Here is a 16,374-nt window from a genome sequence, read left to right as displayed (position 1 = left end):
AGCTTGAATTCTGGAGATGCAGGATAAGAAAAGCTGGTGAAGTAGGGATGATGCAGGTGGGGAAGAGAGAAGCACAGGATGTTCTTTTAGTCTGCAGTAAGGAGACAGTAGCTGCACTTCAGGTTATAAAAGAGTAAAGGATTTAGTGGGTGACACTGTAAGGCATGACAGTGTTTCGTAATATAGCCCTAGGACTGGGAAGTTTAGTCATGTCTGTTCTAAAAAGCAGATTTCAGGCACTAGTGTGACTGAGAGCCAAAATGGAGCAGGAAATAGTCATTACTCCATGCACTTCTTTCCAAAATGTGCTCACTGAACCAGATCTATTGGGGGAGTGTATACGCTCAGAAAAATGCTTTAGAAAGAAATGAGGGGAAATAAAGTCAAAGCAACAGTTTCAGTATAGTCTATAATGTGGCAATTTAGTTATTCTGCCATTAGACATCACCTTAAGAAAATCCAGCTAAAAAGTAAAAGTTCACTAAATGAGACCACCAAGGCCAAAGAAGTATAGCCCTAGCCATTAAGTTACTCCAATTCCAGTACAGCTTACACTTATTTTAAAAAATGATCTCTTGTTTTTAAAAAAAATAAACACGCCATGTCTTTCCATCTCTTTTCATCAATGTTTTCATTGCAAACTCTGGCATACAGCTCAAGTCTGTTTACCCTCTATGGTGCTAATGTTTGTTTTTAATGGATTAGAAACTTTTTTTTTTTTTTTCACCAGTAATGGCATAATATTTCAAATCCTACTTATTTAGACTTTGCTTTGTTTGGCTGTTAGCAGTTAGTACTCAGCACTACTGTGCAAGTCACCTTTTCTGGATGGTGGTAGAAGTAAGGACTATCTACTGAAGTAGATCTCCATGAAAGACTTTATAACCTTAGAGTTATAAGCAGAAGAAAGCATGCAATGATGCAGGATTTGAAAATGCTGGAGAATTGAGTGGAGGAAGGGGTTTGGCTTTCTGGAAGACTGGGAGAATGTTTTCTTTGGATTTCTTCCTTTAGAGAGAAATATAACAACTTGTGATCTGTTTTGGAAAGGATCAGGAATAAAACCTGAGATACCTGAATTTGGATGTTTTTTGCTGGCTGATAGCACTGATCTACTTTCAAAATTCATTTACCTAGAGACAGTAGAACTACAATACCAAATGCAGGGATCTTTCTTTAAAGAGTCTGTTGCACAGCATCCAGCTGGAATTTGGAAATCATTTTACTGACAGATGATAATGGATTTCATTTTGAGCTTTGCCAGGAATCCTTATGCCATTTGCTACAGAGAGGAAAAAAAACATTCTCCTTGCATATGCATGCACATGGGAGACCAGACTAAGAAAGCATCTTTTCCAAAATTAAATACAGGGCCTTGCAAGTTTTGAGATTTTTTCCTGGTAAAACAAAGTTGGTGGAGACTCTTAAATGTAAACATATTTATATACAGAAAGTTTGATATGTTCTGTATGTTATAGTGGTGATAAACAACAGAGGCTACAAACACTTATAACTCAGCATGGCTGGAAACATTTGAGTGAAGAGAAAAAACTGACTGGCCAGGCATCCACTAAATGCAAGAGCTGGAGGGAGAAGTGAATATCTACAACTTGCTTTGCTTTTGGCCAGGTTATTAGATGGACCAGCTTAAATAGGTAAGGCCCAGATGTGCAGAGAATGGCTGAGCACTGTAAGGCAGGCCCTGCCAGGTGGTGGATAAACTTGTCTGAATTGTACTGTCTTTACGATCCAGCTGTTCCCTTTCCCTCTACCATCCCTGCAAGTTCTCACAGCTCAGCAAACATCCAGCAACTCTTATTTTATCAGGAAGGCCCATTACAGTCTGAGAAGGGGAGATTGTTTTATTATCTCATGATTAGAACTCAGTCTAATGAAGAAGTTACTGATCTTTGGCACTAGAAAAATAAGAGCACCATGTCGTATTCAGAAGGGGAATGTGTTAATATATTTACACTTGGCTTAACCTTTACCCCTTTCAGGGCACATGCACTTACAATTTACTGATGTAGAAATAACCTTTCTAGATCCTAAAGCCAAAACAGATACTTGGTCCACATCCACAGGGCCAAGTCAGCCCATGTGGGAAGCTTTATGCAAATTACATAAACAAATTTAGAGACTAAGAAATAAATTATAAAGAATCATTTGGTGGCCAGAGCAGCAACTGTAGGCAAAGACCTCCTGCATCCAGCTTGGTATGTGAGAGTTCAGGGAGGCTTTGGTAACACGTGCTATAGCTGTCAAATCTGTGTAACTTGTGAGACACTTGTGTCCTGGGGGGTTGCAAACTTCAAGCAAAAGCTGTTCCCAGCCCAGATGCTGCAGTGCTATGAAACTGGAAAGCAAAGCAAAATGAGTTTCATGTTCCTCCCCTTCTTCCTTTCTGAGGGGAAAAAGGACTGAACAGTGTTCTCTTGGGGGGGTGGGGGGGGGGTTAAGGGGGAGGAAGTGTGCTTTTTTCTTTTTTCTTAATACCTTTCTTCTTCTTTTAGAAATATAAGGAGGATGAAAGGCTGTTTCCTTAGCAGTGCTGAGGGCCATATTAGCTGTTCTAGACAACTTTTCTGGCCAGTTTTCTAAAACAGAAACAGCTTTCTGAAGCCATAATTCAGGAAGCCTCCCTGTTTCAGCAACATTTAAATCTTATGAAAGCAGTATAAAGCAATTAAATGTTTTCTTAAGGACTCAAGCAAAGAGATTCTTCTTACTTCCCAACTAAAGCTGAGAAGATGATGGTTCTTACTGAAAAGATCATTTTTTCCAAATAATTTTCAAGAATTTAAAATAAGCACATTTTTAAAACAAAACAAGCAGGATTAAAGTTAATTCCCCTCTCAGTTAGTCAGGCTTTAATTAATAAGAGTCAAAACCTTTACTGGTTCTTTAGCCAACCATACTCTTTCAGAAAATATCAAGTAGAGAAAAACTGACATGTACAACTAGTAATGCCTTTCTACTCCCCACACTTTACTGAAGAACAAGGAAGTGCAAATGTTCTTTAAGTTGCCCTAAAAGAAAAGACAACCAATGTTCTTTCTCTTCCTGAAGGAGGTAAAGAGTATACCTCATTTTTAAACACTGCTTCTATACTGCTGTGAAAAGTAGTAGTATAGAGTGTGGGCATGCTGACATGTTTTTGTGTCTAGCTACTCCACAGTACACTACAGTACTGGTACTCCAGTATTAACCATGCATGCTTTCTTACCCTCTTGTATAAACTCACAACACACAGGTTTGTTACCCTGTCTCCTAGGGAAAAGTGAGCTACACCTTATTTAAACAGAGCATTATTCAGTTGCAAGTGTACTGTAAATTCATGTCTTAGGTTACTCCACACATGTATTCACAAGTGGTGTTTTTTAATAAGCCAAAAAATTAAAGGCTGATCTTGGCAGTTTTGGGTTGCCACTCTCCCTGAAAATCTCACCATAAATATTCCTGTCACGCACAAAGTCATCGCAGATAGTCCCAATAACTCTTGCACTAGACCAAATTTCACCTCTTGGAAATGTCCAGCTTACATCTGAACATTCCTGTTTTCTCTGAAGGTACCCCAAACTGCATACTGTCTCTCTGAATCTGAAATTTGCCTATTCCTCTAACTAGAGGCCCATCAGTATAGCTGAATTACATTCAGGTTTGCTAATACAAGTTTTGAGATTGCAGCAGCTTCATTATTTTAGTTATCAGAAGGAAGCTGAAGCTTTTCAGATGGCTCAACTGCAAAAACATGCAGCTTGATGTTGTGCAGTCCAGACCATTTGGAGGAAATAAAGGCTGTAGTTTCCCAGTATTTCTGATTTGTCTATCTGTTTCACAATTTAACCAAGGGGGTTTCAGTGATCTGGTTCACAGCTTGGCCTACAGGCATCTTTGGCAGCACAACAAAATGGACAGGGACAAGCAGCCAAACAGGACATGTCTTCAGCTGACTTCACTGATGGATAACCCATTTTATACACTACAACCCTTTCTAATAGAGCATAAATACAATTTCTTCCTCTCCTTTGTTTGTGAGAGTGGTGGAGGTAATTTTAAATGAACTGGTATAAAGTCCTAGTAATCAGCAGTTCTACTTCAGTTGGACTTGCTATCTGCCATAGCAGCCAACAACAAACAAGTTATCAAGATGCATTTACTAATGTGGTAAGCAGAGCAAAACCATTTCCTTCAAATAGTCCTCATGGATCAGGCAAACCCACAGTAGATATAAACAGGCCACTTCATGGTTCTCACAGCTACTCTGTGTTCTCAGAGCTGTTGGCTGGCTAACATCAGTCTCTCCGGTTTTTAACCTTCCAATGATCTGAGCACACAGATACAGGTATGGGCATAATTAAACAGTTATCATTTCCCACCAAATGCATGGTAATGCACATTCCAGCCACACCATCGAGATCTGGGTGCACAACCCTGTCCTGTCGCTCCTCCCAAAATTTATATTCATTCCTGAAAACTGAGCCATGAAAAATCTGAAGGGTGGTTCATATTTAGGATATTTAGCAACATTATCTGTGCATTCAACCCCAAACTCTTCTATTGTTCTGTTACATCAGCTGGTGATCCTGCCCCATTTCTCTTTTCCATACTCTGGTCAGTGCACCTCTGCAGGCATAGGCTGTGTATCCAAGACTTTGGTGAAGAATAAGGATATGGTGGGAATGTTATGCAGCCTGTTTCTTTGAACAAGTTAAGCCTGATTTTTGTTTTTTGTGGATAATAAAAGAAAAACTCAAAAAGAGAAAAAATGGATACCAGCCAAGAAATGGGTAGGGGGAAATGTTAATGGATGTTGGCAAATCTACTGTGCAGCTTTCCCATGTTAATAACTGTATCACTATTTAGAAATGCTGGGAAGATACCTTTCTGCAAATTAAAAATATGAGAGATTTGCCTGTTACATCCCCTATGAAGCTAAATTCCTATTCCTTCACTAAAGCTGCATAATGAAAGGTGTTTTATACAGCACACACACCAGGTCACTATCATCCCAGAATGAAATCCTGACTAAGACTGTAACACACCGCACAGCAGGGTTTTAAGCTCTGACGAAAATAAAATAAAGATTTGGAGGCTCTGAGCAACCCCGGTCGGTATAAGGGAGTGGGGGAAGGGCAGCATGTGGTTTGGGGTATTTTCACCAAATGTTAAATCACACAGAATATTTCACTCGTCTCCAGTGTGAGATCACAACATGACTCCTCTGTAATGAATTCTTTATCTTGGCAGCTCTCCTGTTTTCTCCCAACAGTGCCTCCCTCTCCCCTCCTGGTCCCAGTGCCGTAACATATGGTAGTATTTGGAGAGCCACTCGGGCCTGGGAGCTGGCCTGGCTGCCACACCTGCGCGCCCCCCGCCTCGCCGCTCGGCCATGCTCCAGCGCCAGGCCCGAGCTCGCTCCTTCACCCTCCTCAGGGGCATGCCGAGAGCTGCCAGGGTGCTGCCATGTGGCCCTGGGGATTTATGTGTCACTTGGTGCCCTGGAGATTTGATGTGTCACTTGGTGCCCTGGGGACGAGATGTGTCACTTGGTGTCCCTGTGAGCATGTGTCACCCCAGAACTCCCCATGCAGCCTCAGTGAGGTTTCTCCTTCGGATGGCCGTGATGAAGGCTGCTCATTGTCTCAAAAGTTATGATGAAAGTCTCCAAAAACCTCAAGAGAATGCACAGAATCCATCAGGTTGGAAGGAACAACGGTGGATCATCTGGGCCAACCTCCCTGCTTAAGCAGAGTTCCTAGAACCAAATGGCACAGAGTTGCATCCAGATGGCTCTTGCCAATCTCCAGCGAGTGAGACTCCACAACCTCCCGGGCAACCTGTTTCAGTGTGCGGCCACCCGCACTGCAAAGTTCGCACTCATATTCAGGTGCGACTTCCAGGGCATCAGTTTCTGCCCGCTTTAGCTATTTACAGACACTGGCGATGTCCCTTCCCGAGGCTGAGCGGCCCCAGCTCCCCCCGCCTTCCCGCGGCCGCCCCGGCCGGGCCCAGCGCTCCCCTTGAGGGCAGGCTGCGCCCGCGGCCGCCGTCTCCGGGGCGACGCGTGGGGCTGCCGCTGCCGCCGTTGCACCGCCATGGGCCCTAAGCAGCCTAGGTCCGGCCGGGACACGCCGGGGTCCGTGCAGCCGACCTGGGAGCCCGCGCTGGTGTCCGCCCGCCTTGAGGAGGTGAAGGCAGCCGAGGGGCAGAGCCGGCGGCGCGGGGGAAGCGGGGAGCGGGCTGGAGGCGGCTCGGGCCGCTCCCTGGCCCGAGGGTCGCGGCTGCCGGAGGTCCAGGGGGGCCCCGGGAGGGCCGTGAATGGTCGCGATGTGCGGCAGAGCCCCTTTGCCCCCCGCCACCAGCGTGGCCGTGCGGGTTTCTTTGCTCCTCCTCTCCTCGGCACTTTCCTTTCTGGGCTCTGGGTGCCAAGTTTCGGCTCGGAGTGAACTTTTTATAAACTGCTGAACAACGAGGTTTGATGGAGGTGCTGACACAGCATTACCCGTCGCGTTGAAAATGTGAGGCTGTAATTTTCCTGCCCGAGTGTGTGCAGCTAAAAGGCACTTTTTTTCCTTTTTATTTTTTTTTCTTTTACACAGTGTGAGGATCTAAAGGCATATTTAGGTTTCCAGGTTCTGTGTAAGCAATGTAATTCTCATAAATCTTGACTTGCAAGAGAGAATTTGGTTTCAAAATAGGGTGGTAGTTTAGCAAACAATAATATTTATCTCACATGTGTTTATCTAGCACGTCTTCTGCAAGTGAGACAAATTGCTTCCGTGGTTTCCTTGTTTTCTTGTTCCTGTTGTGCCCTATTAAAAAAAAAAAAAAAAAGAAAGAAAAAAAGCAGGTTTGTGTTTTAGCTGATGAGGGTTTGTGTTTTGTTGTTTTTTTTTTTCTTTTAATATGCCAGCAGCACTGGTTAAATATGAGGAACTTTTAATTCAGGAGGAGGCTTTTAAACTCGCTAATTGCTTTTCCTGAAAAGGGCGCAGATGTCCAAAAATCTCTTAAATATTTACTTGCTTTTACTTCTATTTTGTAGTAACCATATAATACAAGTTTAGCCAAACAAGACCACTTTTTTAATAGCTTATGCTGTTGTTTTCCATTTTTCCCTAGGACACAGATTTTTCAGTACAGTTCTAAGATGCTTGAGCCCTTTCTTACTTGTGAATCTTGTCTCTTCCCTTGGGAAACATCTCTGAAGCATAAGAATGGGGTGAAGGGTCAATCTCCATCACCTACTCTGTTCCTGGTCTTCCTCCAGTGCTTACTAGCAAGGTGCCAATTAGTGATTATGTTTTTTTATGGTGGTGTTTATTGTGGCTGTGGATATTGTGCAGTGAATTCACTGAACAAGGTGCTCTATATGCTCTGCTGCCTCTACACGTAGTTTATTACATTTCTTAAATGCAAACCGTTATATTGAAGTATTTTTAAAGGTAGGAAATAAAATGCTCAAAAGTTAGGAAATGTCAAAGTTAGTATTATTCTGGACCACTCATTGAGGCAGATGAAAAAAAAAAAGTTGAATGTTCACTGAATGGGGCAAGAATTCTGTAGGGAAAGGTATGTAATCAACTAATTAAAGATTATCATAATTCCTGTACCCATGGGACTTGAGATTCCTTGTTTCCATAATTCTGGTATTGTCTGACTGCTTTCTGTTCCAGTTAAGCTAATTTCACTTTCTCTGCCATGCTGTTCACAGACAGAGCCTTGGGAAGTTGGGAAAAACTGTCCCCTTGCTGTGGTCAGCTTGAACTCAGGCTTCTGAGATGCTGGGCAGCCACTGAAATTTCTTACTGCAGGAGTGTTCTTATTCAGCTCTTACAGTCATGGGCAAGAGCACACTCGGTGCAGAACTGTCAAATGCCAGCAAATTTCTTCTGAGCATGTGTGAATCAAGATTCATCAAGTGTGGCCAAATGTGGGTGTACATAGTGTAAATAAACATGCTCTGTAAAAGCAAATCTTTGACACAAGTACGGCTCTGCTGCCAAATTTAATTCCTTCCTCTTGAACACAGAGAGCATTGAATATCTTAACTACTTAATCACATAGGGGTTTTTATTAAAGGATAAACATGATTTTTAAAAATCAAATCTCATTCTGCAAATAATCTAACCACGTTTTCCCTCGCCCCACTCGCCCTACCCTAGCAATCATGCAACATACAAAGTTTAAACTTGAATATATAAAGCTCAGGAACTGAAAGCAGTCTGTAAAAGAGAGTGTTGAACAGCTTGAATTTTAGATCTCACCAGACATAGTGCACAAAACTTATTTCTTACTCGTCCTCAGTATTGTACATGAAATACCATATGTATCGGAAATTATTTGGGAGATGACAGGAATTCCTATCAAGTAAATAAATGTCTCTCCTCATAATTCATATGTAAAGAATTTTTAGATCTGCTTGTACCAATTTGAAAAATATTCTTTCCCTTTATTGAAGGCAAAGGGAATTTGCTACAACTGGTTTTAAATTGTACCAGATAGAGCGAGTGGTGAAATTTCACATTTTAATGTGTTTATGACTTACTATTTTATTAGTTCAATCTATGAAAAGCATTTTACCAGTGCTGTTAAGATTTTTATGAACGAGTATACTTACTAAAATATTATTTAAATGGTATTTACTAACCAAATAATTGCTTTTACTGAATGCACTGTGAAAACTGGCAAACACTCAACTTAAAAATACATACATAGGAAATATGGATTTTCCAGAGGCTCACATTATAGTTTATGTCTATCTTTCTTGTTTGCAATGTGCTATGCAGAAGAACATGGAGTTGCAAACTGTATTTGCCTTCAGATATTTATAATCTATTTTGGTTGGGCTCACTACAGAATTAAATTGCAAAATATAAATTAGGATTCTTAAGTAGTTTTAAATTTTGCATGTGTTAAGTAGCTAAAGGGTGGTATTTGCTAAGTGAAAGGTGAATTCTGGGCAAATACAGCCCTTAATTGAGATAACTGTCATTTATTATTTGTTCTTATTAACTAGTATAACTAAGCATAGCAGCAGTAAGCCATGTTCTATGCTGACTTTCTATCTGTATGATTCCTCTCATTTCATTTTAGGGCCTGAAAATTGAGCTTAGGATCTTGTGAAACCTCTAAAAATGTTCTGAACAGGATGGCTCCTCTTTTGATTGCTATTTATACTACTTCATCTTCAGAGAAAAATTAACATTCTGTTGAGCTTTGATATTCTCTCACTTGCCCATGTTGTACAGCAACAGCTCAGGCTCTTAAGAACGCAAGCCATTAGTAAATGCGGGTGTGTCATCAACAATGAAAGTGAGTCTGCAGATTTCCAAGCAGAGATGTCACCTTAAGGCTACAAAACTCCTGATAAACAACTTTTCTGAGTAATACCAGTTGTATTTACTGGTTTACAAGCTCCTTCATTGTTGAAAGTAAAGAGTGCTAGCTAGAGTTGTTACTACTCTAATTGTTCATAAATGACTAATTGATGCTCAGATGTTTTGTGTTTGAGTTTTCAAATGTTTCTTCTCAGCCCTTACAGGTAAATATGAAATTCTGCTGTAATGAAATTAAATTACTGTTGTTGTCCCAAGAGAAAAAAAACCCAAACAAACAACCAAAAAAGCAACCAAACAAAAAACCTGTAAACCCCACAACAGTAAGTACCACAAAAATAAAATAACATATACCCAGATTGTCTGGAAATAGGAGGAGGGTAAGATGGCTGCTTGATGCTTTTCTTGGCCAAAGAGATCTAGAAACTGGTACTGCAAAAATAAACAATATACCTGACTTGTTCAACTGTCTTCCCTAGAACAGCTGGGCTTTTGTGTCTAGGAAATGAAGCAGAGAAAACAAGATATGTATAAAAAGGAAGAAAAAAAATTGTGTGCTACATCTGCTTTTTTTCTTCAGTGTGAATTAAAGTTAGATATTTTCTTAACAGACCTATGCTATTCCAATACTGCTGTGATGAAGATATACAGGATATGTGTACTGGTTTTTAAGAGCTGGGAAAAATCACATTACAGAGGAACACAATGGGGCCTTGAGAGCAAAATCGTGAGAAGATGAGGCACCTTCTGTGTTTTGTGAAAGCAAGGATTTTGGACAGCCATTTGCTGCTTACATGGAGCTTCCAGAATTAGGTTGATCTTGCAGATTTGAAGCCTCTCCAGCTGAGGGACATAGAAGTTTCCCACACAGATGGTTATTTCTAACACCAAGAGACTTTGGTGCATTTCAACTCTTGACATGGCCAGGAGTTTTAAAACCAGGACAGTGTCATTTGTAGCAATGGTTGTCACTGGGTGTTTTCCAGTGAAAGTGATCTGGCCCTTAATTGGAGTTTGTTTCAGATTGCTTAAGCAGTATTCAGTTGCCAATGCCACATTTCCAGCTTCAATTTTTTTTTAATTCACATTTGAACCAGCATTGTTGATTCTGTGGGATATCTGCTCCCTGCATTTTGGTCTTTGTGCAGTTTGTAGTGCTCATGTTAAATTCTTGGTGGCAACCTCCCTAGACTGTTTCCATGATTTTCCAGTAGTTATTTTTATGGTTTTTTCTATCCTGTTCATTAAGCGGGGAATGTCATTTGAGGTAGCCTTAGGGTCACTAATCTATCCTCTTTCAGATCCTTTCTCAAGCCTTCATACTACAATAACATTTGAAAGAATAAAGCTAAGTAGAGGAGCAGTTGTATATTGAGGGAGAAAATATTTTTAGAGTAACCATATACATTTTACTACTTTTCCTTCACATTTTTATGTTGTGATTTTAGGTGGTGAGCTGTAGAAGCAGGGTCTGTTTCTTCTCTGTCCTTTCAGTGCCTTGAACATTAAGGATACTGTTACAGGATCGATAATATAAAGGCAGTATTGCAAAAATATTAGATTTTTAACCTCAGAAAATAGTCTAATCAATTAAACACCTTAAGCTGTGTATTTATGCTGCACATTGACTATTGACTTCAATTCATGTTCTCAGTGTGCAGCTTTTCTGAAAAATTATCTTTAAGGGCTTCAAAACTGGTGAGTCTAGAAATAGATGGCATGCTATTAATGACTCCGGGAAGTCTAGATCATTATTGACTGTGAAGATGTGTGTTGCTGCTTTGGATATTTACTAGCTACTTCCAGCTCCCATTCCCAGGTGTTGCACTTTTTAAAGAAAAGCTGTTTCTTTTCTTCATTTAGCACCAGGGAGGCATAGGCTGTCTCTAATAATAATTAAATTTGTGAGCAAAAACCTTGTATCGAGCTGCATATACTTCTGTAGAATTAAGTAAGTTTATAATTTTCACTACCAGTTCAGTTATCTTGTAGAGGCTCATTCCATGTATTTTATTTTAATGTATTAGCCAATGGTTTGCCTATAGTATAAATATTCTCATAGCTGTTCTGTGGAGCAGATTTATCACCTTGTTTCTTTGAAGCAGAGCATTTTCAGTGGGAAGAAGATGTGGCCCATTTGATGATAATTTCTTCTTGGACAAAAAAAAATCTAGGGTTGGATAATTTTGTTTGCATAAGTCCTGTTGTGTTTTTTAAATATTAATTTTGCACAATCAGGACCTACCCTGGTGTTTTGCTTTGGTGCTTTATCACAGGCTGCTGAGAAGGAGGGCACCACAGTGAAACAAGGAAAATTCTCTTTTCTTAGAAAGGCTTGTAGTACTTTTGTGAAGGAAAGTCTCATTGTTCAACCATAACTCTGAAAATGCCTGGGAATTATATGGGCTAGGGAATAAGAATTTGGAGAAGGAATCTGAGGATGGAGAAAGCTTGAAGTGGGATCGGATAATGAAACTGGATACTAGCTGAACCAAGAGACAGAGGACAAGACAGAGGACAAGAGCTGGGGAGCAAGTCACAGGTGGGGGAGACATTAAGACAAGTGGTGTAGCTCAGGAGAAGAGAGTTGAAAAGGAAGGAGAAATTAAACAGGAGCAGTTGTGACCAAGGGGTGGAAAAATAAGAAGAGAGAGGACAATAAGGAAGACAGGTTCCACAGACATTGTTGTCACGGTGTTATTAGTCGGTGGTAAGCAGGATTGATTTGTGGGCAGCAAGCTATCAGTATGTTAAGGAGGAACTAAAGAAGGCATAAGGCAGGGGTTTAGAATTCTCTGATAGATTTATATATATATATATATATATATATATATATATATATATATATATATATATATATGTGAAGAACTGCAGGAAGTTGTGGGAGTAACCTCTGTATTGCTCTGCTGGACCATGCTTACCGTAGGATCCTAAGTAGAACCTGACATTCCTGATTCTTGCTGCTCTTGAGCTGTCAGCATCTCTCTGTGAGACTTACTGGAACTTGTTTCCCTCTCTTGGTGGTTCTCCCTGAAGTGGGCAGTGTAGTGATAACAATTGCTCCATTAGCTCATGCCACAGGTAGATGGTTTTTCTAAAGATTCTGTGTGTGCTGGTCAGCACTGGGAACACCAGGATACTGACACATGAGAGCATTTCCATTTCAGTTCTGACAGCCTAGAAAATGATGCATTTCCACACAAGCATGGGCATCTAAATACTTCCTGTTCAAAGAATGCTGAAGTTTTTACAGTCCAACTCTTGTCAGGTACACAGTCATAGCTTTAATCCAGATTAGCTGCAACTCCTGTGCATGTTGACAGTATTGGAATACCTAGAGCTCTTTCACAGTGCAGTGCACCAGTAGCTATCTTGCAGCTTTAGGCAGAAAGACTTCAAAGAGCAAAATGAAATTCAGTGTACTTGATGCAGTCCCCACTACTGCTGCCACTTCTCCAATAAGCAGTGTCTGCTGCCCCAGTGCAGCTGGACACTCATAAATTCCACCATGTTTGCCCACTCCTAGAGCATCAGAGATATGCTTGATCTCTCTAGCACTTCATAATTTTAAAAAATTGAGGTTTATTTTGTGCTGCAATAAACCATCAAGGAAGTTGATGATGTGTGGAGCTGTAGGCACCCTTTTGGATTAGTTATCTGATCTGTAGCTACTTGCAGTTTCACTTAATGACCCAGGTGATCTTTACATTGTTTTTGTTTTTCTGAATATTCTGTGGTTAGAAAAATGGGGCATACTCATGTGATGTTATCCTTTGTTACCTTGAGTGTTTGACAAACCATTTCCCACCATACAAACATGCAGTGTTTTGAAACTTAAGTAGCTGTGGCTTTCTCCCATCCCAAGCCATCAGTTACTCAAATTGCAGACATTTGGGTAGGCTTTTTACCAGCTAAGAAAAGGAACAAATTAAGAATGGTACTATAAAAATGGAAGAAGATGCTTCTCTTGCCATCTGAGTCTCTTTCTTAGAATGGTCCTTTTCCTCACTTTACCATAATTCAGCTCAGGTTTTGTTCCTATTCTACAAGGACTTTGTACGTAATATAAATATATTAAAATATTCAACATCCTAAAGTCACCACCCTATCTTAAATCTCTTAAAATCTTTCTTTGCTATGATGCACACTGGACTGTGACTCTGCTCTGATTAATGTGACTGTCCTGGGACTGCCTTGATCTGACTGAATCCCTTTCCATGTTTACCTTTATGCAGCTGCATTGGTAACCTTGCAGTTTATACATGCAGACTAGCATTGAAAAAAACAATAAAAATTGGTGATTCCTGTACATCACAGCCATTACAAAATGCTCCTAATTCAACCACCACTAATGCTGATAAAGAATACTTGAGAGTGAGATGTAGAATTGCTGGAGATAGAAACTCTGTGCAGAGGATTCCAGTAGTAATGTGAAAGACAGTAACCAGTAAAAGTTGCTTAAGTTACATAATTTTTAAGCCTTTGTAGATGTAAATCACTAAAGAAAGTGTTCCAGTCTTCTCTTATTCTGCATTTTTAATAGTGCTGAAAACACTTTTTACATTACAGTAATCTGTATGCTACTGCAAATGTTTGAAAACCGCAAATGTTTTTAACATATCAATATTGTAGTATACAACTTGCCATTGGTATTTTTTCTTTATTCAGAATATTTAGTGAAATCACACAAGAGCCATTCTATGCATAAATATACCTTCACAAAACATCATAAAAATAATGCTACAATGTACAGAAAATAGTATCTGGGCATTATCTAATTCACAGGATGAGAGAGCTGAAAATTGCTAATTTTTTTCTACATTGAATAATCACAATAATACATATATTCAAAACTCACTTCCTGTTTGCTACCTGAACTGTCAAATCTGCAAATGCCATTTAAAAGTTAGTACATCTTTGTGAGATGCTGATGCATCGTTTGCATGGGAAAAGGTTGAGGCTGTCAGTAGGCATTTGTGTTTTGCGTAGCATAATGCTGCCACCTAATGGCAGAAATAATTGGGGCAAAGTAATAGGGGCTTTTTCGAGTTGCATGCAATTTCAGTGATTAATACAGTGATGTTTAATATGTCTTAAAGTGACATAAAGCCGTCTCTACCAGATTACTCTTTGAAACTGCAGAGGACTTTTGTTGGCATGAGTTTTAATACCTTAAATATTTTATTTGGGAATGTAGGATGACTGGAAGCCTAGCATCAGTTTCGTTGTCGGGAGCAAGATTGAGGATGAAATGCACACCCAGGCCCTGGCTCTTGCTGTGCAGGTGCCACTGCGAAAACTCTTCAGTGTGATAACATCTGATGACCTTTACAAACAGGTATTTCAAAAAAGTAACTTTTAATAATGAACCAATCTGTAGATGTCACTTCTAGATCCTGCCTTTTTTGGTGTTTGGTAATGATAAACTACTCTGTGGAGGTTTCAAAAATTACACTAATTCATAGAATCATTAAGGTTAGAAAAAATCTCTAAGATCATCAAGTGCAACCTTTGAACATCACCTTATCAACTAAAGCACAGCACTAAGTGCCACATCTAGTCATTTCTTGAACACTTCCAGGGATGGTGACTCTACCACCTCCCTGGGCAGCCCATTCTAATGCTTGGCAACCCTTTTTGTGAAAAAATTCTTCTTGATGTCCAGTGTGAGCCTGTCCTGGCACAGTTTGAGGCCATTTCCCCTTGTCCTGTCATTTGTTGCCTGGGAGATGAGGCTGATCCCCACCTTGCTATGAGCTCCTTTCAGGCAGTTGTAGCAAGTGATAAGTTCTCCCCTAAGAAATTAATTTCTCCAGACTGAAGAGCCCCAACTCTCTCATCCACTCCTCATAGAACTTACTGTCTTCTTACCAGCTTCATTGCTCTCATTCATAGGAAAAAATAGGAAAAGAAAAGCTTATGACGTAAGCTGCTCTGCTCCCTGTAAATGAAGTTTTGTTACAGACTTTTCTTCAAGTTGCTGATCAAAAAAACTCCCTCCCTAGGGTACAGGGTTGCCATAAGATGATTCCTCTCTGTCTTGGAGTGTGAGTGTATTGTTTGCAAAAGGGAATAATGAGTAAAGTACTTTGGGTAATGAATGCTTTATTTACTTGCAGGTTGCAGAATCTGGGCGTCCAAAGGGAAGAAGGCTTAAGGATATGCCTATGTACTATGAGGTAGGTTAAAACAGGTATTGCACAGTCAGTACTCTCTTACCCCAAAGTGTGTAGAGCTGTGTGGTTTTGTTATACATTCTTGAGTAAATGGAAATTTGTTGGCTCTAGCTGGTAAAAACATTCAACTATCTAGATACTTAAACTGCTTTGTTTTTGTGATACCAGAAATATTCTGTCGGACTGCTGATTAAGTCATGATCAAAATCTGTTTTCAGGAATAAGAGTTTCATTATTGAAGGATATGTTACGTGGTCATATTTTGATGGTGATGTCTCAAATTACGGAAAACCTGTCAGACTCTTCTCTCTCAGACCCTCCCAATAATTTAGAAACTTATACCTTCATTTATGGGTATGCAGTCCCCTGTATGAAACACTATTCTGTGTGCTAGCACCCATGATAATCTGTTTGATGTAACCTGATTCATCTAGTGGGCTATGTCAGCAGGGTTTGGAGTCATGCTTAGCACAAAGAGTACTTCCTCCTACCCTGTTAATGTTTTACTTACAGCTTGTGAGAGGTGATAAAATCCTGTGATTAATTAGAAGATTGTTTAAAATTTTCTCAGGTAGAGTTTTATGGTACTTACAGACCTGGGGCGTAAGGAATTTTGGATCCTTCTAAAAAGACTTTGTTTGTGTTTTATTTCTGCAATGACTAATAAACTTTTTATGTGTCTCAGGTTTTGGTGGACTTTATAAGAGTACTTTTTAGCTGCGGTCTGTTTTTCAGTAATACCAGGCTACTATCTGAACAAGTCCCTTTGGAATTATTTACCACTGAAAGGACTGTGAAATTTATGCAATTAACCCTCTTCATTTAAGACTAGCCTCCCAGGCAAACTCACCCTTATA

General features: G+C 40.1%; 1 protein-coding gene across 1 annotated transcript in view; it reads left to right on the top strand.

The window, feature by feature from the left end:
• The first annotated feature begins 6,098 nt into the window (after window positions 1-6,098).
• SPAG17 (sperm associated antigen 17) overlaps window positions 6,099-16,374 on the top strand; it is an 86,455-nt gene continuing 76,179 nt past the window's right edge. Inside the window, 3 exon segments of the mRNA XM_059466217.1 lie at window positions 6,099-6,191; window positions 14,539-14,679; window positions 15,461-15,520. Of these exon segments, the coding sequence (XP_059322200.1) occupies window positions 6,099-6,191; window positions 14,539-14,679; window positions 15,461-15,520 (294 nt within the window).

Source organism: Ammospiza nelsoni, chromosome 2 (assembly GCF_027579445.1).
Source record: "Ammospiza nelsoni isolate bAmmNel1 chromosome 2, bAmmNel1.pri, whole genome shotgun sequence".
NCBI classification, from domain to species: domain Eukaryota; kingdom Metazoa; phylum Chordata; class Aves; order Passeriformes; family Passerellidae; genus Ammospiza; species Ammospiza nelsoni.
The sequence above is the reverse complement of the archived record's forward strand: the minus strand, read 5'-3'. Positions and strand labels throughout refer to the sequence as shown.